Source organism: Pristiophorus japonicus, chromosome 3 (genome assembly GCF_044704955.1).
Source record: "Pristiophorus japonicus isolate sPriJap1 chromosome 3, sPriJap1.hap1, whole genome shotgun sequence".
NCBI lineage: Eukaryota > Metazoa > Chordata > Chondrichthyes > Pristiophoridae > Pristiophorus > Pristiophorus japonicus.
Window position 1 is genome coordinate 276,350,374 of NC_091979.1, and position 27,597 is coordinate 276,377,970.

At 47.5% G+C, this 27,597-nt stretch overlaps 1 protein-coding gene across 3 annotated transcripts in view; it reads right to left on the reverse strand.

Moving 5' to 3' along the window:
* Positions 1–27,597, reverse strand: part of LOC139260303 (disintegrin and metalloproteinase domain-containing protein 12) — a 482,943-nt gene that overhangs the window by 31,466 nt on the left and 423,880 nt on the right. For all 3 annotated transcript variants that reach the window (XM_070876752.1, XM_070876751.1, XM_070876750.1), the window contains exon 17: positions 25,738–25,815. In XM_070876752.1, coding sequence (XP_070732853.1) covers positions 25,738–25,815 — 78 coding nt within the window. The remainder of the gene's footprint in view (positions 1–25,737; positions 25,816–27,597) is intronic.

The window sequence follows — 27,597 nt, forward strand, 5'->3', positions numbered from 1 at the left end:
GTCTCTCACTCTCTGTCTGTCAGTGTCGTGTTTCTGACAGCGAGGGGAGGGGGAGGAGGGGGGTAGAGGGAGAGAGGGGGGCAGGGGGAGGGGAGGGAGGGAGGGAGGCAGAGGGGGAGGGAGAGAAGGGGGAGGGGGAGAGAAGGGGGAGGGGGAGAGAAGGGGGAGGGGAGAGAGAAGGGGGCGGAGGAAGAGAAGGAGGAGGAAGAGAAGGGGGAGGGGGGAGAGAAGGGGGAGGAGGTGAAGGGGGAGGAGGAGAAGGGGAAGGGGGGAGGAGGAGAAGGGGAAGGGGAGGAGAAGGGGAAGGGGGAAGGAGAAAGGGAAGGGGGGAAGGGGAAGGGGGAGGAGAAGGGGAAAGGGGGAGGAGAACGGGAGAGGGGGGAGGAGAAGGGGAGAGGGGGGAGGAGAAGGGGAGAGGGGGGGAGAGGGGGGGAGGAGAAGGGGGGGAGAGGAGAAGGGGAAAGGGGAGAGGAGGAGAAGGGAAAGGGGGAGGGAGAGAAGAAGGGGAAGGGGGAGAGGAGAAGGAAAGGGGGGGAGGAGAAGGGGGGAAGGAGAAGGGGGGGGGTAGAGGAGAAGGGGAAAGGGGGGGAGAGGAGAAGGGGAAAGTGGGGGAGAGAGGAGAAAGGGAATGAGGGGAGGGGAGAAGGGGAAAGGGGGGGAGAGGAGAAGGGGAAAGGGGGGAGAGGACTGGGGGAAAGGGGGGGAGAAGGGGAAGGGGGAGAGGAGAAGGGGAAGGGGGAGAGGAGAAGGGGAATGGGGGGGGAGAGGAGAAAGGGAATGGGGGGGAGAGGAGAAGGGGAAAGGGGGGAGAGGAGAAGGGGAAAGGGGGGGGGAGAGGAGAAGGGGGGAGAAGGGGAAGGAGAAGGGGGGGAGAAGGGGAAGGAGAAGGGGGGGAGAAGGAAAGGAGAAAGGGGGTAAAGGAGAAGGAGGGGGGGAAAGGAGAAGGAGGGGGGAAGGAGAAGGGGGGATGGAAAGGAGAAGGAGGGGTGGAAAGGAGATGGAGGGGGGGAAGGAGAAGGGGGGGAAAGGAGAAGGGGGGTAGAAAGGAGAAGGAGGGGGGGAAAGGAGAATGGGTGGAAAGGAGAAGGGGGGTAGAAAAGAGAAAGGGGGGGAAGGAGAATGGGGGGAAAGGAGAATGGGGTGGAAAGGAGAAGGGTGGGGGGAGAAGGGGGAGTGGAAAGGAGAAGGGGGAGTGGAAAGGAGAAGGGGGAGTGGAAAGGAGAAGGGGGAGTGGAAAGGAGAAGGGGGAGTGGAAAGGAGAAGGGTGGGGGGAGGGAAAGGAGAAAGGGGGGGGAGGGAAAGGAGAAAGGGGGGGGAAAGGAGAAGGGGGAGGGAGGCTGAATGGGCCGGGCCCAAGACTTCGGGCAGGGCACCAGATTTAAAGGTAGGTGGCGTTGGGTCGGGTTGGGTCCGGGGTCCGGGGTCGGGAGCGCGGGTCGGATCGGGTGGGTGGAGCGAGGTCGGGTTGGGTTGGGTCGGGTCCGGGGGGGGGGGGGGGACGGTCGGGAGCGCAGGTCGGGTCATGGTGTGGGGGGGAGGAGGGAGGTTGGGTTGGTTCGGGGAAGGAGGGAGCACGGGTCGGGTCAGGTCGGGTCGGTTCGGTTCGGGTCGGTGGGGGCGGAGAGGGAGGTCGGGTCGGTTCGTGTCGGGGGCGGGGGGAGGGAGGTCAGGTTGGGTCGGGTCGGGTCCGGGTGGCGGGGGGGAGGTGGGGTCGGAAGCGCGGGTCGGGTCGGGGGGTGGTGGGAGGGAGGGAGGGAGGTTCGGGTCGGTGGAGGGAGGGAGGGAGGGGTCAGGTCGGGTGGGGGGGGGGGGGGGAGCGCGGGTCGGGTCCAGTCCGGGGGGTCGGGGTCCGGTCCGGGGGCGGGGGAAGCGGGAGTCGGGTCGGTGTCGGGGTCCGGTCCGGGGGGGGGGGAAGCGGGAGTCGAGTCGGGAGGAAGCAGGAGCTGGGCATGGGAGGCAGCCTTATGTACGCAGCCCCAGTGAGGCCATTGGGCCAGGGCTAGGGGCTGTGTGCTTCGGGCCCCTCCCACACAGTTTTGGGCGCCTGGAGCTACTGCACATGGACGCCCACTGTAGCGCGCATGTGCAAAGGTCCCGGCACTGTTTTCAGCACAGGGACCTAGCTCCGCCCCCTACAGCTCATGCTGCGCCGTGCCCGGCTGCAGACGACCAGCAGGGAGACGGAGAATACATAAGTTGATTGAGCTGGGAACACTTGCATCTTACTCCTTCCTTTACAAGACACTGCAAACAAAAATCATTCCGACCTATTATATCCCAAAATATGGTATAATCCCATTTATTATAGGTTATCTTTGCTCTTAATGTGATAATTTACCTTTGTTTAATTATAAACTGGAATGAGTTACCATATTCTGTAATAACTTTTAAGAGTTTTTTTTATTTGCTTATCAATATCCTCTATCTTTCCTCAATCTTCCTCAACTGCATACCAAGTCTAGTCAAAAAGGTGAGTAACCCACTCTTACCAAGGTAACTAAAGTAGTCACTAGAAATTGCATTGAAGGTGCCTCCACTTGGCATACTCCCGCAGCAATGCTGCAAAAATCAGAAATCCAGTCTGTGAGGGAATCCCGTAGCTTAATGCTCTGCATGGCTCTGACATTCTGTACCATCTCACTGCCTGTTGTTCGGTAATGATTTTAAAAATAATTTTCAATGCCCCCCCCTGAACCCCCTTCCCCATCCCTTTGAAAATGAATCATGTAAAAAAGTCCTATATGGACAGTTGGCTCGAAAACTGAAATCAAAAACTTTCCAGTCTTTTTTCTGTATTGCCAATTTGAATTTCAAGGTTACTGAGTTCTCTTGTATATTGATCCTAAGGGGATCAAGTTACAATTCTGCAACTGTACAAAAGCTCTGTTGGCTGTGTGTGATTATCAGGCAATGATCAGAGTGCTTGAGAATTATGAAACAGCAACTTACTGGAGCATTCTGAGGTTGCTCTGGTATAGTAGTCAGAAACAAAATGTCAAAAATCTAAAAGATAAAAAAAGTGTTACCTATAACTGTGAGGTAAAGGTTACACATGTTCCCTTTGACCTCAATGCTTCGGTTCTGTAATAATACTGAACACCAAAAGGTGGCAATGTTGGGTGGCTTTGAAGTCAGTATAATATTTCTAAATGATTTTGTTTGAAACTCCGAGAAGTTACAGCATGGAAACAGGCCATTCAGCCCAACCAGTCCATATTGGTGTTTGCCCTCCACGCAAGCAAATAGTTCTAATCACATTTACCCACTCAGTTCTCAGAACTCTTCAACGTTTTTTCTTTCATCCGCCTCTCTAATTTAATCTTGAATGTTGACATTGTTTCTGCCTCAATCACTAACCCTGGAAGAGAATTCCGCACACTCATACCTCTGTGTAACTTTCCTCTTGATTCCTGTGCTAAATCTCTTATATTTAATCTTGTAACTATGGTCCCTCAATTACTAGAAAAAGTGTCCTATTCTATCCCATCCTTTCATAATTGTAAACACTTTTATCATATCACTCTATAATCTGTGCTGTTTTAAGCTAATAAAAGACTCAATTTTTCTAGTCTTTTTTCATATTTTGTATTTCATCATACCAGGCAGCATGGACACGATGGGCCGAATGGCCTCCTTCTGTGTCGTAATTTTTCGATGATTCGATGATTCATTCTAGTGAATCTATGTTGTACCGTTTTCTACAGCCTCAACATTTTTCCAATAATGTGGACCACAATACTGCACACAGTACTCTAACTGCGGTGTCGTAAGGTTTTACATAAGCTCATCATTATCTCTTGGCTTATACATGATATACTCTTGAGATAAGACCTGGATTACCATTACCTATTTTTAAATAGCCTTATCAACCTGAAGTACTGCATATTTATTAAGGTGGAAAATGTTATCTAAAACTTTTAAAAATATTTGTCACATTGACTTAATAGAACTTGGTGTAGACAATTTTATCTAGTCATTCATTATAGAATTAATGTAATAGCCAGCATTTTCCGTCAATCACTCTTAGTGCTTATTGGTATCTAAATGTACTGTAATTGTAAGTCCTTTTGTTACTTAATTTAAAATATTTTCATCTGAACTTTTCATTCTTCTAGGATAACTTAATAAGGATAACTTAAACATGTGCCAAGTTAAGCTAACAGTAAAGCTCATGGAATTGAAGGCAACTTATTGACCCGGTTAGGAGATTGGTTAGACGGTAGAAGACAGAGAGTAAGGATAATTGGTATGAACTAGAATTGGAAGGAAGTGGCTAGTGGTGTCCCACAAGGAGCTGAGCTGGGCCTCAGCTATTCATTATGTTTATTAATAACGTAGGTAACACAATAGAAAGTCATATATTCAGGTTTGCGGATAACACAAAGGGGCCGAAATTCAGGTGCACCAGCTTTGGAGTGGTACTTACCGCGGGAACTCCTGGTACGGTAACTAGATCCATTTTCTGTAGGACTTTGATATTTTTTCAAAGTCCTACAGGAAATGGATGCTAATGGGGTGGGCCTTAGATTCAAAGCCAGGCTGACTGGTTGAAAATGGGTCGCTTGGGGCCTCCACCGCTGTCAATCAGTGGTGGAGTCTTGGTGACGTCACAGCACGTATACGTCACCGGCGGCGGAGCCACTGTCGGGTCAGGACTCCGGGGTCACTGCCGAGGCCGGCTTCGAGGTGGCCGAAGGGATTCCATAGCCTGCGTTTAACTGGCCGAAGGGACTCCGGGGCCAGTGTTTAACCGGCCGAAGGGACTCCGGGGCCAGTGTTTAACCGGCTGAAGGGACTCCGGGGCCGGCCCAGGACAACACAGGAAACTACCCAAAACTGCTGCTCAACACACCCAGCTTGTGCTCGACCCCCCGGCGGCTTCCAGGCATCCGGGCCCCCGGTGGCATCCAGGTCTCTCCCCGGCGGCATCCAGGCCTTCCCCGGCAGTTTCCAGGCATTCTGGCCCCCTTCGGGGACGACTGGGCCTCTACTTCCTTGCAGTCTCCAGGTGTGGTCTGGCCAGGGCTTTGTGCAGCTGCAGAGGGCTGGCAGAGCCCATGGAGCAGTGCCAAGGGAGTAACCGACTACTGACTTAAATTTTTAATCAACTTTTAAACTTTTAATCAACTTGAGAAACTTTTTAAACTATTTGGGAAAACGTTTAAACTTTTAAACAACTTGGAGAAAATTTTTTTTTAAACCTCTGGAAAAATGTTTTAATAACTTTGGTAAACTTTTTTTTTAAACTTTGGAAGAAACTTTTAAAACATCCCTCGGAACTCCAGTGGACAACTCCCCTGCCCCCAACCAAGCCTTGGGCCACCTATCATCAAGGGTGCAACTCGGCACCGAGCTTGTGGTCAACAACTCGCCGTAGGCAATTAGGCTCATACAGCTGTGCCTGGTCTCCAGTTGTCTTGGAGCCCCTTGCCACTGGACCAAGACCTTGCTCAGCTAAGCCCGTGTGGTTGCCGGTGTGCAACGGCCACCCCGCGTTAAAAGAACTCTCGCACAGGCATCTTCCGCTTCATTAACATGAAGTTCTGGACCTGGAACGTCAGGACCCTCATGGACAACTCCAACAGCGACAGCCTGGAACGCCGCACTGCTATAGTTGCCCGGGAACTTAGACGCTTTGACATCGACATCGCCGCCCTAAGCGAGACCCGGCGGGCAGGGGAAGGCAGCTCATGGAACAAGGTGGAGGTTACACCTTTTCCTGGAAAGGAAAACCAGAGGAAGAACGCCGCCTTCACGGAGTTGGCTTCGCGATCAAAAATGAGCTGGTCGACCGCCTCAAAGACTCCCTCTGCGGGGGCTAACGAATACCTCATGACTTTTCGACTCACCCTATCCTGGACCCAATGCACCACAGTCATCAGTGCGTACGCCCCAACACTCGATGCAATGGATGAGACCAAAGAGGGTTTTTATTCCAACCATGAAACATCCCTGTCCCGTGTTCCCTCCTAGGTGACTTCAACGCCAGGGTCGGCAAAGACACAACCCTCTGGGGAGGCATGATTGGCAGAGAGGGGATATGGAAAGCCAACTCCAGCAGTACCCTACTCCTGACAAAATGTCTAGAACATGAACTTCTCATCACCAACACCCTGTTCCACCAGAGGGACAAATACAAGGCATCGTGGCAACACCCTCGCTCCAAACGCTGGCACCTGCTCGACTATGTCATCATCCGAGCTAATAATCGCAAGGATGTGCGCATCACCCACGCTATGACAGGAGTTGATGACTACTGAACGGACCACCGCCTAATCTGATCCATCTATAGACCAGTTAGCCCAACATCTGTGGTTGGGAAAATATTGGAGACCATTATTAAAGAAGCAGTAGCAGGACATTTGGAAAAGCAAAATTCGGTCAGGCAGAGCCAGCATGGATTTATGAAGGGGATGTCAAGTTTGACAAATTTGCTGGAATTCTTTGAGGATGTAACGAACAAGGTGGATAAAGGGGAACCAGTGGATTGGTGTATTTGGATTTCCAGAAGGCATTTGACAAGGTGCCACATAAAAGGTTACTGCACAAGATAAAAGTTCACGGGGTTGGGGGTAATATATTAGCATGGATAGCGGATTGTCTAACTAACAGAGAACAGAGAGTCGGGATAAATGGTTCATTCTCTGGTTGGCAACCAGTAACTAGTGGGGTGCCGCAAGGATCGGTGCTGAGACCCCAACTATTTACAATTTATATTAATGATTTAGAAAAAGCGACTGAGAGTAACGTAGCCAAGTTTGCTGATGATACAAAGATGGGAGGAAAAGCAATTTGTGAGGACACAAAAAATCTGCAAAAGAACATAGACAGGCTAAGTGAGTGGGCAAAAATTTGGTATATGGAATATAATGTCGGAAAGTGTGAGGTCATGCACTTTGATTTTTTCTGCCAAAGAGCATGTTATTATTTAAATGGAGAAAGATTGCAAAGTGCCGCAGTACAGCGGGACCTGAGGGTACCTGTGCATAAAACACAAAAGGATAGTATGCAGGTACAGCAAGTGATCAGGAAGGCCAATGGTATCTTGGCCTTTATTGCAAAGGGGATGGAGTATAAAAGCAGGGAAGTCTTGCTACAGCTATATAAGGTATTGGTGAGACCATATCTGGAATACTGCGTGCAGTTTTGGTTTCCATATTTACAAAAGGATATACTTGCTTTGGAGGCAGTTAAGAGAAGGTCCACTAGGTTGATCCGGGGATGAGGGGGTTGACTTATGAGGAAAGGTTGAGTAGGTTGGGCCTCTACTCAATGGAATTCAGAAGAATGAGAAGTGATCTTATCAAAACGTATAAGATTATGAGGGGGCTTGACAAGGTGGATGCAGAGAGGATGTTTCCACTGATGGGGGAGACTTGGAGAGGGCACGATCTTAGAATAAGGGGCCGCCCATTTAAAACAGAGATGAGGAGAAATTTCTTCTCTCAGAGGGATGTAAATCTGTGGAATTCGTTGCCTCAGAGAGCTGTGGATGCTGGGACATTGAATAAATTTAAGACAGAAATAGACAGTTTCTTAAACGATAAGGGCATAAGGGGTTATGGGGAGCGGACAGGGAAGTGGAGCTGAGTCCATGATCAGACCAGCCATGATCTTATTGAATGGTGGAGCAGGCTCGAGGGGCCGTATGGCCTACTCCTGTTCCTATTTCTTATGTTCTTATGATCGACATTATCATAGCCCCATAGAGGGGACAGCAGAAGCAGTGCCACAAAAAAGTCAATGCCGGGGCACTTAAAAACCCAGCTAAGAGAGCCCTATACAGCCAGCGCCTCACAGTTAACCTGGCGTGCCTTGATGACCCTGAGTTGCTGAATGCCCACAGCGCTTGGTCTGCCCTCCAGGCCTCCATAACCAGTGCCTGTGAATACACACTCAATCAGAAAACACCAGGACTAGTTTGATGAGAATGATCAGGAGATCCAAGAACTAATAGATCGTAAGCGCAAAGCATTTCTGAGCCTCAACCAACAACCCAACTCGGAAGCCGCAAAGCAACATTACAGGCGGCTCAAGGCTGAGGTCCAACAAAAAACCCGGGACCTAAAGAACAGGTGGTGGATGGCGAAAGCACAGGAGATACAACAACTGGCTGACAGCCATGATGTGCGAGGATTCTTCATCGCAGTCAAGGCCACCTACGGTCCAAACTCCCAAGGCCCCATCCCACTGCTGGCCAAGAACGGGTAAACACTCATCAAGGACACCGAGGCTGTCAGGGCCCGCTGGAAGGAGCACTTCGAAGATCTCCTCAATCGAGACTCTGCCTTTGACTCGAGTGTTCTCGACTCCATCCTGCAGCATGTGACCTGCCACCAACTCAGTGAAACCCCAACTTTGCATGAGGTAGGAAAAGCTATAAAACAGCTCAAGAACAATAAGGCTACGGGAGCGGATGGAATCCCTGCTGAGGTGCTAAGGTATGGCAGAGAGGCGCTGTTGGCGCGGGTACATGACCTCATCTCTCTTATCTGGAGGGGGGAGAGCATGCCGGGAGATCTCAGAAATGCAGTGATCGTGACCATCTTTAAAAAAGGGGACAAGTCCAATTGCGGCAATTACAGGCAAATCTCCCTGCTATCAGCCACTGGGAAAGTTGTTGCTAGAGTTATCCTCAACCGTCTTCTCCCTGTGGCCGAGAAGCTCCTCCCAGAGTCATAGTGAGGATTTCAGCCCCTACGGGGCACAATGGACATGTGTTTTGCAGCGCGACAGCTGCAGGAAAAATGCAGGGAGCAACGCCAGCCCTTATACATGGCCTTTTTTGACCTTACAAAGGCCTTTGACACTGTCAACTGTGCGGGTCTATGGAGCATCCTCCTCCGTTTCGGATGTCCCTAAAAGTTTGTCAACATCCTTCGCCTGCTCCACGACGACATGCCGGCCATAATCCTTACCAACGGATCCATTAAAGACCAATCCACGTCCGGACCGAGGTCAAACAGGGCTGCATCATCGCTCCAACCCTCTTCTCAATCTTCCTCGCTGCCATGCTCCACCTTGCAGTCAACAAGCTCCCCACTGGAGTGGAACGAAACTACAGAACCAGTGGGAAGCTGTTTAACCTATGCCGCCTCCAGGCCAGGTCCAAGGTCATCCCAACCTCTGTTGTTGAGCTACAGTGCGCAGACGACGCCTGCGTCTGCGCACATTCTGAGGATGAACTCCAGGATATAGTCGACTTATTTACTGAGGCATATGAAAGCATGGGCCTTACGCTAAAATCCGTAAGACAAAGTGTAATGACGCAAAAGTCTGGTTACAGTAAACTCACTCAGGTGCAACCTGATCCATCTTTATTCCAGCCCGAGAGTGCCTACGTGACAAAGACATCCAGCTTATATATAGGTGACCAAGCACACGTGCCACATGCGTACAGCCCAATGAACTTTGACCACGGCGCCCTCTGCTGTCTGGTGACCCTCAAGCATTAATACATAACAACATCCCCCTTTTAAAATCTTAACAACAGTCTTTTTACAAATTAAGATGGTCTGGGGCTTTCCTCTCGAGTTGATCGTCTCAGTTCAACTTTGGCTCTGGGCAAGCTTTCTGAGTCTGTTGAGACTGAGGGATGAGTAGCCGATCTGATGGGAGTGGTCATGACCACATCAGAGACTGAAGGTTCAGAGTCAGTAATGTCAGCAGAGTCCTCTGATGAATGAACAATGATTGGTTGGTCACTGACTGCATCTTCCTCACTCGGTTCCAGTTCATTCGTGTGCCACAGTTTAACTTGGTCAAGATGTTTCCTGCATATTTGCCCATTCTTGAGCACGACAATAAACACTCTGTTACCCTCCTTAGCTGTAACAGTGCCGGCAATCCACTTTGAACCTTGACCATAGTTCAGTGCATAAAGCAGATTGTTGACCGAGATGTCATGTGACACGACAACACGATCATGACACCATTGCTGACTTTGACGTCTGTTTTCAACACGATCGTTCAAATCAGAATGAACAAGAGAAACCCTGGTCTTGAGATTTCTCTTCATTAGTAGTTCAGCAGGAAGAACCCCAGTAAGCATATGAGGTCTTGGCCTGTAACTGAGCAATATACATGACAGTACAGTCTCTGCAGTGAGCCCTGAGTTACACGTTTCATACTTTGCTTGATCGTTTGAACGGCACGCTCTGCTTGACCATTAGAAGCAGGCTTGAATGGAGCTGATTTCACATTTCTGACGCCATTGAGTTTCATGAACTCCTGAAACTCAAGACTTGTGAAGCAAGATCCGTTGTCGCTTACAACAACGTCCGGCAAACCATGAGTAGCAAACATGATAGCTGTAGACGTGCTGGATGACATAATAACACATTCTATCCACTTAGAATATGCATCTACTACGACAAAAATCATCTTTCCTACGAACGGGCCCGCAAAATCAATGTGGATCCTCGACCATGGTTTAGATGGCCACGACCAAACATTCAGCGGAGATTCCGCTGATACTTTACTTAGCTGCATGCAAGTATTGCACTGATGCATGCATGATTCCAGATCAGAGTCAATTCCAGGCCACCATACATGATACCTAGCAATGGACTTCATCATGACAATACCAGGATGAGTGCTATGAAGTTCACATACAAATTTTTCTCGACCTTTATTACACGATTACCCCACAGTAAACAGTCTGACTAAATGGACAGCTCATCCTTGCGACGATTGTAAGGTTTGGTCTCCTCACGCATCTCCATAGATATGGCAGACCAATCACCACTGAGTACACACCGTTTCACAACCGATAAAATAGGGTCATGGTTGGTCCAGATCCAAACTTGTTAAGTAGTGACAGGGGTTCCTTCACTCTCAAAAGCATCCATTACTAACAGTAGATCTGCAGGTTGAGGCATCTCCTTCTCAGTTGTGGGTAAGGGCAGACGACTCAGTGCATCGGCACAATTCTCAGTACCAGGTCTATGACGAATGATGTAATCATAGGCAGACAATGTCAGCGCCCACCCTTGAATGTGGGACGATGCATTGGTATTAATATCTTTGTTTTCCGCAAACAATGAAATGAGTGGCTTGTGACCCGTTTCTAGTTCAAAACGAAGACCAAACAGGTGTTGCTGCATTTTTTTTTACCCCATACACACAGGCCAAAGCTTCTTTCTCTACCATACTGTAAGTTCTTCCCGCTTTAGACTGACTTCTCGAAGCATACGCAACAGGTTGTAGCTTGCCCAATTCATTTGCTTGTTGGAGTACGCAGCCAACCCCATATGATGAAGCATCACAGGCCAGTACAAGATGCTTACTCAGATCATAATGAACAAGCAACTTGTTTGAACATAGCAGATTCTTGGCTTTCTCAAAGGCTCTATCTTGAGACGCACTCCAGACCCAGTTGTCGCCTTTTCTTAGTAATACATGCAGTGGCTCAAATACATAAAGTGCTCAATCTGGGTAAAAAATGACCGAAGTAGTTGAGTAGCCCAAGGAACGAACACAGCTCCGTCACATTCTGAGGCCTGGATGCATTTTTGATGGTCTTGGTTTTCGAATCAGTGGGCCTGTTGCCATCAGCAGCAATCTTCCTCGCAAGGAATTCGACTTCAGGTGCCATGAATACACACTTCGAGCTGAGTCTCACTTTGTCCAGACGCTGTAGGACTTCAAGATTGTTCAGATGTTCAGCAGTGTCGCGACCTGTGACCAGAATGTCACAGTTCTAGGAACGGACTTCAGTAGCCTCTCCATATTCCTCTGAAATATGGCTGCAGCCGAACGAATTCCAAAAGGACACCTGTTGTAGACGAACAGTCCTTTATGGGTGTTGATGCAGGTGAGTTTCTTTGAACTGTCGACAAGCTCCTGGGTCATATAGGCCGACGTCAGATCCAGTTTCGTGAATGACTTTCCACCAGCTAGCATGGCGAACAGCCCTCGATAACGGATACTGATCCTGTTTCGAAAATCGGTTAATCGTAACCTTGTAGTCTCCACAAATCCTGACAGTGCCATCACTTTTCAACACAGGAACAATGGGACTAGACCACTCGTTAAACTCAACCGGTGATATGATCCCTTCACGCTGGAGTCTGTCAAGCTCAATTTCAACCTTCTCCTTCATCATGTACGGAACAGACCAAGCTTTGTGATAGACAGGCCTTGCATCAGAATCCAGGTGAATCTGCACCTTGGCTCCTGTAAAATTACCAATGCCCGGTTCAAACAAAGAAGGAAACTTTTCCAATACTTGAGCACATGAAGTATCATCCACCGGGGACAACATCTTGACATCATTCCAGTTCAGCTTGATTTTCTTGAGCCAGTTCCTGCCGAACAGCGTTGGACTATTACCTGGAACGATCCATAATGGTAGCTTGTGAACCACACCGTCATATGACACCTCGATTGCTGCACTGCCGAGCACCGGTATGAGTTCCTGGCATTGACTGGACTCGGCTTCAGTTTCGCAGCCTTTGTGTCCCACAGCTTGTCGAATGTCCTTTGGCTCATTATCGACTGGCTCGCACCCGTGTCCAGCTCCATTGATACAGGCACGCCATTCAGCTTCACATTAACGATTATCGGCTGGCTCTTGCTCAGGAACGAATACAGTCCATTCACTTCCTCCTTGGGTTGAGTATCCGGGCCATCACTGAACTGGTCCTCGTCAACCATGTGGTGAGCCGCACCGCGCTTGTTCCGTTGTGGACACATCCTGTGAAGATGCCCCACTTTCAAACATCCATTGCATGAGTATTGTCTAAACCGACACTGATGAGGCTGATGATTGCTCCCACAACACCAATCTGGTTCAAACCAGTTGGCGGGCTCTGAGCAACGGCAGGTTTCGCGTAAGCAGCTCTGCCCGAGAACTATGCCATTTTGTTTATAGTACTTGCCGTGGAACTCCGACTCGTTGATGATATCTGCCTCAAATTATCATCCATCGTCATGCATGCCTGGGCAGTCAAGATGGCCTTTTTTAAATCCAGTGTCTCTGCAGCCAACAGCTTCCTGAGGATCGCATCATGGCTGATGCCTATCATGAAGACATCACACAGCATGTCTTCCAGCATGTTTCCAAACTTACACGACTCAGCAAGACGTCGCAGGTTGGCGGCAAATCCCGACACTACCTGGCGCTCAGCACAAACATGCATGTAGAAACGGTACTGTGATATGATGATTCCCCTCTTGTGGCTTCAGATAGTTACCCACCAACATACACAATTCCTCGTACCCTTTTTCTGCCAGACATACAGGCGAGAGAAGATTCTGCATGAGGCCGTAAATTTTCGGACCACAAACGGTGAGGAGAACTGCCCTGCGCTTAACTGCGCAGGCCTCTGCCTCCATACTGTTGGCCACAAAATACTGATACGGGCGGTCGACAAAATCCGCCCAATCCTCGCCCTCCATGAATCTCGCCAGGATTCCAACCGTGCCCATTGTGCATGCGAAGGTTCTTAAATTACCTCGTCGCCAATTGTAATGACTCAAGAGTCTGGTTACTGTAAACTACTTAGGTGCAACCTGAACCATCTTTATTCCAGCCCAAGAGTGCCTGCGTGACAAAGACACCCAGCTTATATACAGGTGACCAAGCACACATGCCACATGATACAGTCTGGTGACCCCCAAGCATTAATACATAACACAAATGTCCTCCACCAGCCTATCCTCGCGCACAGCACTGACCCCCAGTCATTAAGATCCATGGCGCAGCCTTCGACAACATGGACCATTTCCCATACCTCGGGAGCCTCTTAGCAACAAAAACAAACATTGATGCGGAGATTAAACACCGCCTCCAGTGCGCCAGTGCAGCCTTCGGACGCCTGAGGAAAAGAGTGTTCGAAGACCAAGCCCTCAAATCTACCACAAAGCTCATGGTCTACAGGGCTGTAGTAATACCCGCCCTCCTGTATGGCTCATAGGCATAGACGATGTACAGAAGACACCGCAAGTCGCTGGAGAAATATCACCAATGATGTCTCCGCAAAATCCTACAAATCCCTAGGAGGACAGGCGCACCAACATCAGTGTCCTCGTCCAGGCTAACATCCCCAGCATTGAAGCACTGACCACACTCGATCAGCTTTGCTGGGCAGGCCACATAGTTCACATGCCAGACACAAGACTCCCAAAGCAAGTGCTCTATGTGCTTCACGGCAAACGAGTCAAAGGTGGGCAGTGGAAACATTACAAGGACACCCTCAAAGCCTCCCTGATAAAGTGCGACATCACCACTGCCACCTGGGAGTCCCTGGCCAAATACTGCCATAAGTGGAGAAAGTGCATCCGGGAGGGAGTTGAGCACCTCGAGTCTCAACGCCGAGAAAGTGCAGAAATCAAGCGCAGACAGCGGAAGGAGCGTGCGGCAAACCAGTCCCAGCCACCCCTTCCCTCAACGACTATCTGTCCCACCTGTGACAGAGTCTGTGGCTCTCGTTCAGCCACCAAAGAACTCACTTCAGGAAGCAAGTCTTCCTCGATTCTGAGGGACTGCCTATGGTGATGCGTCACCATGCTCTCTCCCCTCCGTTAAAGGGGAGAGAAGCTATTATTTTTTAACTTTGCCCACTGGGCCACCAGGGAGGGTTTTGGCTGGGCCAGCAGCCTGGCACCCAGGGGGGGATGCCAGGCTACCCGTTAGTGGCCCGGCTGAACCCGGTGTCAGTATTTTGCCGGCCAATCGGCAAGTCGGCCGGCAAAAAGTTCTCCATTGCTGCCACAGCAGTGGGCCCTTCCCTTTAAGAGCGGCTGCGCTGCGGGGCCGCACTCAGTTCGGAGATGGTTCACCGGCAGGAAAACCTGCCGGAGCCACCGTGCGACGGGGGATCGACGGATGGAGCTGAAAATCGCTGGTAAGTATTTTTTTATAGCTTTAAATTGGCGGTGCAACTACTTGGGTGGAATGGGGTCCAGGCCGAAAAATCCCCGACCTGAATTTAGGTCGGGTCGGCCTGTTGACCCCAAAGCGGCGTCCATAGGAATGGCCGCCACAAACGGGCATTAACAGGTCTCTTTGAGACCATGAATTTCGGCCCCAAAAGATTGGTGGCATAGTAAGTATTGCTGACGGGAGCATAAAATTACAAAGAGATGTTCATAGATTAAGATTAACTGTGGCAGATGGATTTCAACGCAGGTAGGTGTGAGGTCATTCATTTTAGATCAAAAAAAGGATAGATCCAAGTATTATTTAAATGGTGAAAAGGTAGGAATAGTTGAGGTCCAAAGAGATTTAGAGGTCCATGTACACAGATCACTAAAACGTAATAGTCATGTACAAAAAATTATCAACAAGGCTAATGAAAGGTTAGCTTTTATAACGAGAGGGCTAGAATACAAAGGGGAGGAAGTTTTGCTACATTTATACAAAGCCCTGGTTGGACCACATCTGAAGTACTGTGTACTGTTCTTGGCACTGCACTTTAGAAAGGACAAGAACATAATTAACAGGAGCAGGAGTAGCTCCGCCTGCTCAGCCATTCAATAAGATTATGGCTGATCTATCTCAACTCGATCTTCCCACATTATCAGGATATATTGGCTTGGGTAGGAGTGATGTGCAGATTCACCAAAATGTTACCAGGCTCTGAGGGTTAGATTATGATCTTGATAAATACATAGACTAGGCTTGTATTCCATGAAATATAGAAGGATAAGGGCTGATTTGATTGAAGTTTTTAGGATTTTGAAAGGAATTGATAGGGTAGATAGAGAGAAACGTTTTCTGCCGGTGGGGAGTCTAGAACAAGGGGACATAACCTTAAAATCAGAGATAGGCCATTCAGATGAGAAGTTAGGCAACACTTCTTCAAACAAAGGTTGCTAGAAGTGTGGAACTCTCTATCACAAAATGCAGTAGATACTAGCTCAATTAATAATTTTAAATCAGAGATGGATAGTTTTTTGCTAGCCAAGGGTATTAAGCGCTATAGAGCTAAGTCAGGTGGATAGAGTTAAGGTACAGATCAGCCGTGATCTCATTGAATGGCGGAACAGAATCAAGGGGCTGAATGGCCAACTCCTGTTCCTATGTTTCTACAGCGTAGAAGATGGAGCTTTTTAATTGTTTTCTGCCATGGGTGGAATGAAGCTCGTCAGTCGAGAGAGAAGAGGCGGGCTCAGAGGAAGCACTACTAGAATGCTTTCATAATTTGCAGGATTTAGTTATAATGAATGCTACGAATTTTTTTTAAAGATAATTTTCATTTTATAGAATAATGATGATTTTGAGAAGATCTGATCATAACAGGTTTTTAAAAATCAAAGCCTTGGGCCAATCGAAATAATGATATTACTATTCCCCGCACCCCCCCATCCCCTGCCCCCGTGTACACCGCTTGCTACTGTAAATATTCCTTTCCATTTTGAAAGTTATTTTCCTTCCCGTTGTACCACACTGCATTCCCCAGCTCACAGGACAAGCAGATGGCCCGATCCAAGACCTTTGCCAATGAAGTTTTGTGGGGACAAGCACAAGAGTAGTGTGAGTTGACTTTCCATTTGATTTTTCTTTCATATGTGAGGTTGTTCTTTGCCACATTACAGAGAGACTAGGTGCCAGCTGTTCCTACTTCTTGACTATCCGTGTGTTTTAAGAACATAAGAAATAGGAGAAGCACGAGGCCATTTGTCCCCTCGAGCCTGCTCCACCATTTAATAAGATCATGGCTGATCTGATCATGGACTCAGCTCCGCTTCCCTGCCAGCTCCCCATAAGCCTTTATTCCCTTATTGCTCAAAAAACCATCTATCTCCGCCTTATATATATTCAGTGACCCAGCAGAGAATTCCACAGATTGACAACCCTGAGAGAAGAAATTCCTCCTCATCTCAGTTTTAAATGGACGGCCCCTTATTCTGAGACTATGCCCCCTAGTTTTAGTTTCTCCTATGAGTGGAAACATCCTCTCTGCATCCACCTTGTCGAGCCCCCTCATTGGGCCCAAGTTTAGGGCCGCGCCCCTGGACGCCCGTTTTTCGCGCCACAAAGTGTGCCTAAAAAAAACTTAGATTCTCCGGCTCCCTGCAGGTCCTCTGGCCCTCGGTGCGGCGCAGCAAAAGCTGCAGGGGGCGGAGCTAGGTCCCTGCGCTGAAAACAGTGCCGGGACCTCTGCACATGCGCGCTACAGTGGGCGCGCATGTGCAGCAGCTCCAGGCACCCAAAACTGTGTGGGAGGGGCCCGAAGCACGCAGCCCCTAGCCCTGGCCGAATGGCCTCACTGGGGCTGCGTGCAGAAGGCTGCCTCCCACACCCAGCTCCTGCTTCCTCCAGACCGGACCGGACTCGACTTGACTCCCGCTCCCACCCCCCCCCCCACCGGACCTCCGCTTCCCCCGCTCCCGACCTTCCCCCCCCTCCCCGACCGATCTCCCCCCCCCCCCGCGACCGATCTCCCCCCCCACCGCCCCCCCTCGACCGATCTCCTTCCCCCTCCCAACCGATCTCCTCTCCGCCGCCCCCCCGATCTCCTCCCCCCCCCGATCTCCTTCCCCCCCCCAATCTCCTCCCCCCCCCGACCGATCTCCTCCCCCCCCGACCGATCTCCTCCCCCCACGACCGATCTCCTCCCCCCCCCGCGACCGATCTGCCCCCCCCCTCGACCGATCTCCTCCCTACCCACGACTGATCTCCTCCCCCCACCCCGGCTGATCTCCTCCCCCCCACCCCGACCGATCTCCCCCTCCCCTCCGCCCCAACCCGCGCTCCTGACGCCACCTACCTGTCAATCCGGTAAGTCTAAGCTCGAAGTTTTGGGCCTGGCCGGGCCCGGCCCGTTCAGCCTTCCTCTCCTTTCTTTCTCTCTCTCTCTCTCTCTCTCTCTCTCTCTCTCTCTCTCTCTCTCTCTCTCTCTCTCTCTCTCTCTCTCTCTCTCTCTCTCTCTCTCTCTCTCTCTCGCTCTCTCTTCCCCCTTTCTCTCACCCCTTCCCCTCCCTCCCTTCTCTTTCCCCCTCCCCTCCCTCCCTCCCTTCTCTCATCCCCCATCCTCCCTCCCTTCTCTCCCCCCTCCTCCCTCCCTTCTCTCCCCCCTCCCCCCTCCCTTCTCTCCCCCCTCCCTCCCTTCTCTTCCCCCCCTCCCTCCCTTCTCTTCCCCCTCTCCCCTCCCCTCCCTCCTCCTACCTCTCCTCCCCCCCTCCCCTCCCTCCTTTCTCACCCCCCCTCCCTCCCTTCTCACCCCCCCACTACACCCCCTCTTCCCCACTCCTCCTCCCCCTGCCCCCCTCTCTCCCCCTCCTCCCCCTCCCCTCGCTGTCAGAAACACAGAACTGACAGACAGAGAGTGGGAGACACACACAGACAGACAGACAGAGAGATAGAGACACTGACAGAGACACACTGGGGGGGGGGGAGGGGGGGCCATCCCAGCACGCTGTTGGAGGGCTCCCGGTGCTGCAGTCGGGAAGTAGAAAATGCTTTATTTATTGATTTAAAAAAAATATATTTCTTATTAATTTTTTTTGATTGATTTATTGGTTGATTTATTGATGTTTTTATCATTTATTATTAATGATGGCTCTTTATTTGTAAAACTGAAGTGTTTAATGTTTGTAAACTTCCCTTGAAACCCCCCCCCCCCATTCCCTACGCCTGATTTGTAACCTAAGCCTGATTTTCTAAAGTGTAGACAAGGTTTTTTCGAGCGTACAAAAATCTTCACTTACTCCATGCTAAGTTAGTTTGGAGTAAGTTTTCGCTGCCGAAACTTTGAAAACAGGCGTAAGTGGCCGGACACGCCCCCTTTTGAAAAAAAAATTCTGTTCCAAAGTGAAACTGTTCTAACTGACTAGAACTGGAGCAAACTAAATGCCAAGATACTCCGTTCTACACCAGTTGCTCCAAAAAATCAGGAGCAACTGAGGCTGAAACTTGGGCCCATTATCTTAGAACGTCTAGAAAATGTCCTAGCATTATTCGAGAATATAATTATGGCTGTGAAAACTCTTTGATTATAGGAGGATGCAATTATTGGAAAATAAATGATCTAAATAATAGGAGTTGAAGAGTTGAGATCAATGGTTGTAACTGTAGTTTGACAGCTGTGACTAGTGCAGGCCCTCTGCTCATCACTATTTTTATAAATAATCGTGATGAAAGTATTAAAAACAGAATGCCTATATGTGCATATGTTTGAGACAAGATGATAAGTAAGGTGGGATAGGAAAAAAGTATGATATTATAGTTAATCAGACTTTGATAGCGTTATTCCAGTATAGTGCAGCAACTGCAAAGGCAAATAAAATACATCTGTAGAGTATAAGTGGGAAATGTTTTTCACATGCAATGGTGAAACCACACATAAGTTATGTATACAGTTATGATTATAACATTAATAAAAAGTAACCAGGGTGTGTCAAGGATTCAGAGAACTACAAAAAGGATGATTCTCGAGGGTCAATTCTGAAGTTGGGCCAAAATTTGGCTGGCACTTGTGTACATACCCATACTGTTTGCAATAGGCTGACCCATCTAGATTGCGCGGAGTTGGCTAATTTAAATAATTTTCCTATGCGCTGTGTTTTTTTCAAAAGTGCAAGAAGCACTGAGTCGGGGGAGGGGGGGGGAGGGGGCAGTGGCGGGGGAAGGGGGGGGGGAGGGGATTTGAAGTGCGGCAGCTCTTAAAAGACTGTTGCATTTAATGGGGTGATGTACAGTTTTAGTTGGAGATTGCCTGATGGGTAAATAATAAGGAGTTGCAAGTATTGCTCCCTTCACTAAAGAAAGCCTGGACATTCTTCTGGAGAAGCTGTACAGAGGAAAGTGGACATTTTTGGACCAGAATTGCTGTGCAACAGGCATGGTCGGAGGTGACAAAGAGGGTGAATACAATGGCCCTGATTTTAAAAGGGTGGCGGGATTGATGCACACGAGCCTGAAAGCGGTTGCCACACCAGAGAGTCCGGGGACGTGGAGACCCTGCCAACTTAACTGCCTGCAGTGCTTTGAACCATCTAGGCCCCACACTCTAATTTACCTACTCCCTAAACTTCTCCGCAGCTCCACCTCACTTTTCTCAAAGGCCTTCCTTATAACCCATCTCTTTGATCAAGCATTTATCGCCTCTCCTTCGATCTACTACTTTGTTTTGGCATCCATTTTTATCTGATTACAACTATGTGAATCACCTTGGGATATTTGTTTATGTTAAAGGCGCTATATGCAAATTGTTGTTGCAAACCATGGGTGGCTCTGCTGCACAGAAGGGCGGGAAAAAGAGTGGGAGAGCTATAGTGATAGGGGACTCTATTGTAAGGGGAATAGATAGGAGTTTCTGCGGCTGCAACTGAGACTCCAGGATGGTATGTTGCCTCCCTGGTACAAGGGTCAAGGATGTCTCGGCGCTGTCGCAGAGTATTCTGGAGAGGGAGGGTGAACAGCCAGTTGTCGTTGTACATGTAGGTACCAACGATATAGGTAAGAAGCGGGAAGAGGTCCTACAAGCTGAATTTAGGGAGCTAGGAGTTAAATTAAAAAGTAGGACCTCAAAGGTAGTAATCTCTGGGTTGCTACCAGTGACACGTGCTAATCAGAGTAGAGAGAGCAGGATAGTTAGAATAAATACGTGGCTTGAGCAGTGGTGCAAGAGGGAGGGATTCAAATTCCTGGGACATTGGAAGCAGTTCTGGGGGAAGTGGGACGTGTACAAAAGGGACGGTCTGGAACTGATGTCCTAGGGATAATATTTGCTAATGCAGTTTGGGAGTGTTTAAACTAAGATGGCAGTGGGATGGGAACCTATGCAGTGAGACAGGGCGAAGTAATATGGAGTCAGAAACAGATGGTAAAAAGGTAAAAAGTAATAGTGGAAGGCCGAGTAAACAAAGGCAAGAAACAAAAAGGGCCACACTACATCATAATTCTAAAAGGACAAAGGGTGTTAAAAAAATAAGCCTGAAGGCTTTGTGTCTTAACGCAAGGAGTATCCGTAATAAGGTGGATGAATTAACTGTGCAAATAGATGTTAACAGATATGATGTGATTGGGATTACTGAGACATGGCTCCAGGAAGATCAGGGCTGGGAACACAACATCCAAGGTTATTCAACATTCAGGAAGGATAGAATAAAAGGAAAAGGAGGTGGGGTAGCATTGCTGGTTAAAGAGGAGATTAATGCAATAGTTAGGAAGGACATTAGCTTGGATGATGTGGAATCTATATGGGTAGAGCTGCAGAACACCAAAGGGCAAAAAACGTTAGGAGGTCTGTACACAACTCCCACTAACAGTAGTAGTGATGTTGGGGAGGGCACCAAACAGGAAATTAGGGGTACATGCAATAAAGATGCAGCAGTTATCATGGGTGACTTTAATATGCATATAGATTGGGCTAACCAAACTGGAAGCAATATGGTGGAGGAAGATTTCCTGGAGTGCATAAGGGATGGTTTTCTAGACCAATATGTCGAGGAACCAACTAGGGGGAGGCCATCTTAGACTGGGTGTTGTGTAATTAGAGAGGATTAATTAGCAATCTCGTTGTGCGAGGCCCCTTGGGGATGAGTGACCATAATATGGTGGAATTCTGCATTAGGATGGAGAATGAAACAGTTAATTCAGAGACCATGGTCCAGAACTTAAAGAAGGGTAACTTTGAAGGTATGAGGTGTGAATTGGCGAGGATAGATTGGCGAATGATACTTAAAGGGTTGACAGTGGATAGGCAATGGCAGACATTTAGAGACCGCATGGATGAACTACAACAATTGTACATCCCTATCTGGCGTAAAAATAAAAAAGGGAAGGTGGCTCAACCGTGGCTATCAAGGGAAATCAGGAATAGTATTAAAGCCAAGGAAGTGGCAAAAAATTGGCCAGAAATAGCAGCAAACCCGTGGACTGGGAGAAATTTAGAACTCAACAGAGGAGGACAAAGGGTTTGATTAGCGCAGGGAAAATAGAGTACGAGAGGAAGCTTGCAGGGAACATTAAGACGGACTGCAAAAGCTTCGATAGATATGTAAAGAGAAAAAGGTTCGTAAAACGTAGGTCCCCTGCAGTCAGAATCAGGGGAAGTCATAACGGGGAACAAAGAAATGGCAGACCAATTGAACAAGTACTTTGGTTCGGTATTCACTAAGGAGGACACAAACAACCTTCCGGATATAAAAGGGGTCAGAGGGTCTAGTAAAAAGGAGGAACTGAGGGAAATCCATATTAGTCGGGAAATTGTCTTGGGGAAATTGATGGGATTGAAGGCCGATAAATCCCCAGGGCCTGATGGTCTGCATCACAGAGTACTTAAGGAGGTGGCCTTGGAAATAGCGGATGCATTGACAGTCATTTTCCAACATTCCATAGACTCTGGATCAGTTCCTATGGAGTGGAGGGTAGCCAATATAACCCCACTTTTTAAAAAAGGAGGGAGAGAGAAAACAGGGAATTATAGACCGGTCAGCCTGACATCGGTAGTGGGTAAAATAATGGAATCAATTATTAAGGATGTCATAGCAGCGCATTTGGAAAGAGGTGACATGATAGGTCCAAGTCAGCATGGATTTGTGAAAGGGAAATCATGCTTGACAAATCTTCTGGAATTTTCTGAAGATGTTTCCAGTAGAGTGGACAAGGGTGAACCAGAAGGCTTTCGACAAGGTCCCACACAAGAGGTTAATGTGCAAAGTTAAAGCACATGGGATTGGGGGTAGTGTTCAGACGTGGATTGAGAACTGGTTGGCAGACAGGAAGCAAAGAGTAGGAGTAAATGGGTACTTTTCAGAATGGCAGGCAGTGACTAGTGGAGTACCGCAAGGTTCTGTGCTGGGGCCCCAGCTGTTTACATTGTACATTAATGATTTAGACGAGGGGATTAAATGTAGTATCTCCAAATTTGCGGATGACACTAAGTTGGGTGGCAGTGTAAGCTGCGAGGAGGATGCTATGAGGCTGCAGAGTGACTTGAATAGGTTGGGTGAGTGGGCAATTGCATGGCAGATGAAGTATAATGTGGATAAATGTGAGGTTATCCACTTTGGTGGTAAAAACAGAGAGACAGACTATTATCTGAATGGTGACAGATTAGGAAAAGGGGAGGTTCTATGAGACGTGGGTGTCATGGTACATCAGTCATTGAAGGTTGGCATGCACGTACAGCAGGCGGTTAAGAAAGAAAATGGCATGTTGTGCCTTCATAGCGAGGGGATTTGAGTACAGGGGCAGGGAGGTGTTACTACAGTTGTACAGGGCCTTGGTGAAGCCACACCTGGAGTATTGTGTACAGTTTTGGTCTCCTAACTTGAGGAAGGACATTCTTGCTATTGAGGGAGTGCAGCGAAGGTTCACTAGACTGATTCCCGGGATGGCGGAATTGACATATCAAGAAAGACTGGATCAATTGGGCTTGTATTCACTGGAGTTCAGAAGAATGAAAGGGGATCTCATAGAAATGTTTAAAATTCTGACGGGTTTAGACAGGTTAGATGCAGGAAGAATGTTCCCAATGTTGGGGAAGTCCAGAACCAGGGGTCACAGTCTAAGGATAAGGGGTAAGCCATTTAGGACCGAGATGAGGAGAAACCTCTTCACCCAGAGACTGGTGAACCTGTGGAATTCTCTACCACAGAAAGTTGTTGAGGCCAATTCACTAAATATATTCAAAAAGGAGTTAGATGTAGTCCTTACTACTAGGGGGATCAAGGGTTATGGCGAGAAAGCAAGAATGGGGTACTGAAGTTTCATGTTCAGCCATGAACTCATTGAATGGCCGAATGGCCTATTCCTGCACCTATTTTCTATGTTTCTATGTTTCTAAACTGTGAAGACTTGTACAAACAAACATTCCTTCCCAGAGATAGAAAACAAAGTATCAAAACCCCAGACCCACAGATGGCTTGGTAAGGGGACAAAGTTATTCTGCATATCTGGACCTTTGTGCAGCACCTTTTTTGGAACCGATTCGAGAAGCTATGGAGTAAATGAATGACTTGGCATGTCTAGGTATTGCTGCTTTATTGATTTGACAATCATCAGGGGTTCCGACAGGACTGTGTGAAATGACTGACATCAGAAGGACTGAACTCTTACTACACGTGAAAGTCGGATTGATCAATAGAATTAAGGAGGTGTCTTTGGAAACTAACATATGTGAGAGCGTTTTTCACGCTAAAGTTTAGTCTCAGTTCTAGTTCTTTTAATAATTCTTCTCGTAGTCTTTGAAGAGAAGGTGCAGGTGTTTTGTGTCTGGTCAATGCAGAAGGGTGTCGCTGTACAAAATTGGAAAGGGTATCACTGACAGTGAAGAAAAGGTTACAGAAGTTAAGCTTGCGCGGCTGTATGAGCCAGATACAAGTAGATATAAGTGTATCACTTAGATGTACAGGTTTTCCTGAGATCAATTTCTGTGGGGGTTCTAATGATCGCCTGCCATAAAATCTACCCTTCTCAAGGGATAAAAGGCTAAAAATAGCCATTTATGCTGTTTCTTCAGGAGATCTGCCAAATTTACAGTGGGAAATCGGAAGAAACCTGCAGAAATTCTTCCACTTTATTTTAATTGGATGAAAAAAAGGAAAAAGTAATTATATGAATTTTTTAAATAATGGAGATCCTGGATAAGATTGATGTATGGAGGTAGTTGATAAAGAACCAGGATAAAGGAACCAACTGCCATGAACAAAAACTACAGAAACAACAAGCTGAATTCAGCTAAATTCGCTCACATTTAAGTGTTATTAACTTAAGGAACAATCTGTCACCAAGGTGGAGAAAATAATAAATCCATTGCAGCATTCAGCAGGGAACTGGATCGATTCTTGAATCAGTCGGGAGTGAAGGAATGTGATTTTATGATAGAAAATCAATGCAAAATAGTCAGATTAGCTAACATCACTTGGTTGATGGAGTGAGCCGTATTGGCTGAATTGGCTTTTCTTGCCCTACATTCTACTGTTCTTACATTCCTACATGCTTAGGACGGAAGCTCTTGTTACTATTCTATGTGGATTCTGGGTTGATAAAAATTAATACACAACTCAAAATTACCTTTGTATAAGCGGGACAATTTTTCTCAGAAAATATCCACCAGAGAATGGAGCTTTTTATCTTACTTATTCATATCTTTCCTCATAAGCACATCACAGGGACCCTTTAGCCAAGGTGGTATTATTGATGAAAATATGCTTTTTATTGTTGGTGTTGACCTCTGCCCTAATAATTCTTAAATTCTGCACATAACACTACAAGGCTTCTCATTTTCAATTTTACTTTGCTAATATTAATTTTAAAGCATTAAGAATGATTTGGGGGCTGAAATTGCCCCAGGCCCATCAGTTAACGCCTGGAGCGGAAGTCCTGCTCCCTGCTTGGAATTGCCCTTTAGCACTCCGCAAATGAGGCGGAGTGCAGTCCCAGGCACTCCACCTTGTTGGCGGGGCGCTCCCGAGGCATCAGCGCAGTACTGAGGTCAGCGCCACGCTGAACATCTCGGCGGCAATTTCAGCCCAGGCGCCACCGGGCGAAAAAGCTATTGTGCCCTGTTAGTGCCTAACAGTGGTGCTAACAGGGCAATAAAGGGGCAATTTTGGGCCCTTGGTCTTTAGAACTCATCTTTCTTCATTAAATCAAAATTGGTTTTGTACATGGAAGTGTTTTTATATTGAGTGGGATGTGATCATATCAGCATTGATCTTCAGTAATCTCCATCTGATCAAGAAAAGTAGCCAACTTTCTCACACAGTCATCTTTTGTATGATTAGTAGGAATACTTTAGCGCACACATTTATTTTATCTGCAACGCTGCACAATCTTACCCCTTGCCCATGACATTTTGAGGCACACTCTATCACTCCAAAGACACTGATGTTCTGGCACTGTCGATTTAGACAAATCTGGGAAAACATAAATATCTGTGTTACTCTAAATGCACATGAACAAAAGTGGACCATGCATATTTTAAGTAAACGAGGAGAGGTGCCTCTCTTCAACCTTAGAGTTTCTTTGTGAAGCACAGTTTTTTTTCCCTTATAGTCCTAATATCGAGCCCAGAGATTCCTTTTTAAGCAGCTAGAACAATAACAACTTCCATTTATACAGTTCCTTTAATGTAGAAAATCATTGTAAAATGTTTCAATGTGGCAAATAAAAATTAATACTGAGCCAATATAAAAAGATATGTTAGGCGAGGTGATCAAAAGTATGGTCAAAGAGTTGGATTTTAAGACAGGTCTTAAAGAGGAGAGGGAGGTGGAGGGAATTCCTGAATATGGCACCTAGGTAGCTGAAAACAATGGTAGGGCAAAGCAAGAGGGATGGACAAGAGGCTATTGTCAGAGGGACAAAGAATTTGAGGGGGAGATGGGGATTATAGTGCAGGGTGTAGCTGCAGAGATCGGGAGGGGTGAGGCCATGAAGGGATTTAAAATATGAGGATGAGGGTTTTAAATCTGTGTTGCTGGGGGCCTTGGAGACAATGTAGATCAGCAAGCATGGGGTGATAGGTGAGCAGAACTTGGTGGAGGATAGGATATGGCCTCAGAAACCCTCCAAAAATTAATGACAAAACTTTCTGCAACCTTGATTTTTTTTCTTAATTTGTTGTTGCTTTCATTCGACCTGGAATTTCACCCAAGACTTTCATTTGTCTTTTATTTTTTTTATTTTTTAGTTAAAAGTTAAAATTGAAGCAAGAACAGGAAAGCCCAGAAATGGTGCTGAGGATGAAAGCCCTTTGTTCTCTGGCTCTAGTGATGCATAATGCAGGTAGAGGAGGGGTGTGCGGGGGCATTAGTTAAAATTTGATATACGACTGAGCCAGGGGAGCTGGTACTGCCAACACAGTAAGGAAATCCAGTCAAAGATACGGGCTAAGGAGCAGCAATTGCGAGACTGCTGCTGGGGAGAGACTCACTAGCAGCAAACGCACAGGGACTAAAAAGGATCAGAATTGGGGTTACGGTATCACAGCTGTAATTCTGATTCACATTCACATTTAATGAGGCTGTGCACTATGGTCAGATGAAGTATCGTGGGAGGATAATTAAGGTTAGGGTTAGGGTTACTAATTCGATTTAGGTTGTGTGTTTTGGATTGAGGCTCACGTGGCGTATAAACATCAGTACAGACCAGTTCGGCCGAATGCAATGTTCCTGTTAATCTTTTTCCGGATGCGCGGCCCCTTTAACGGGCTGCGCAGCCCATTCAAATACCACGCATTTGTGGTTTTTGCCATTGAAAAGCCGGCGAGCTACTGGATGGGAGGTCCAGAGAGCTGCACAGCTTTAAGGGAATATTGGCCGAATGGCCGGCTCCTGTGCTGTAAAATCTGTGTAATTCTAAATGCATTCTAATAATTAAAATGGAGGTTAAAAATATTTGCAGGTTTATTTTTTTAAATTCCAGCCAAATTAACATCTGATGGGTATTAGACATGAATGGAAGCAATTAAAGGCTTACATGAAAAATGTTCAAGTTCTCACATTAGTGAGGTTTGAGGAATTGAAATTAAAATGTTCGACTAAACAATTTAATTGGGCTGGATTTTCCATCACACACAGTTGCACAAGTGGTGTTTAAAACTTGAATGGTATTGTTAAAGGGCATTGTGCATTCAATCCTTGCATCCAGTCATGGAAATTCACTTACTGTACACAGCAATGTAAAAAGATCTGGAG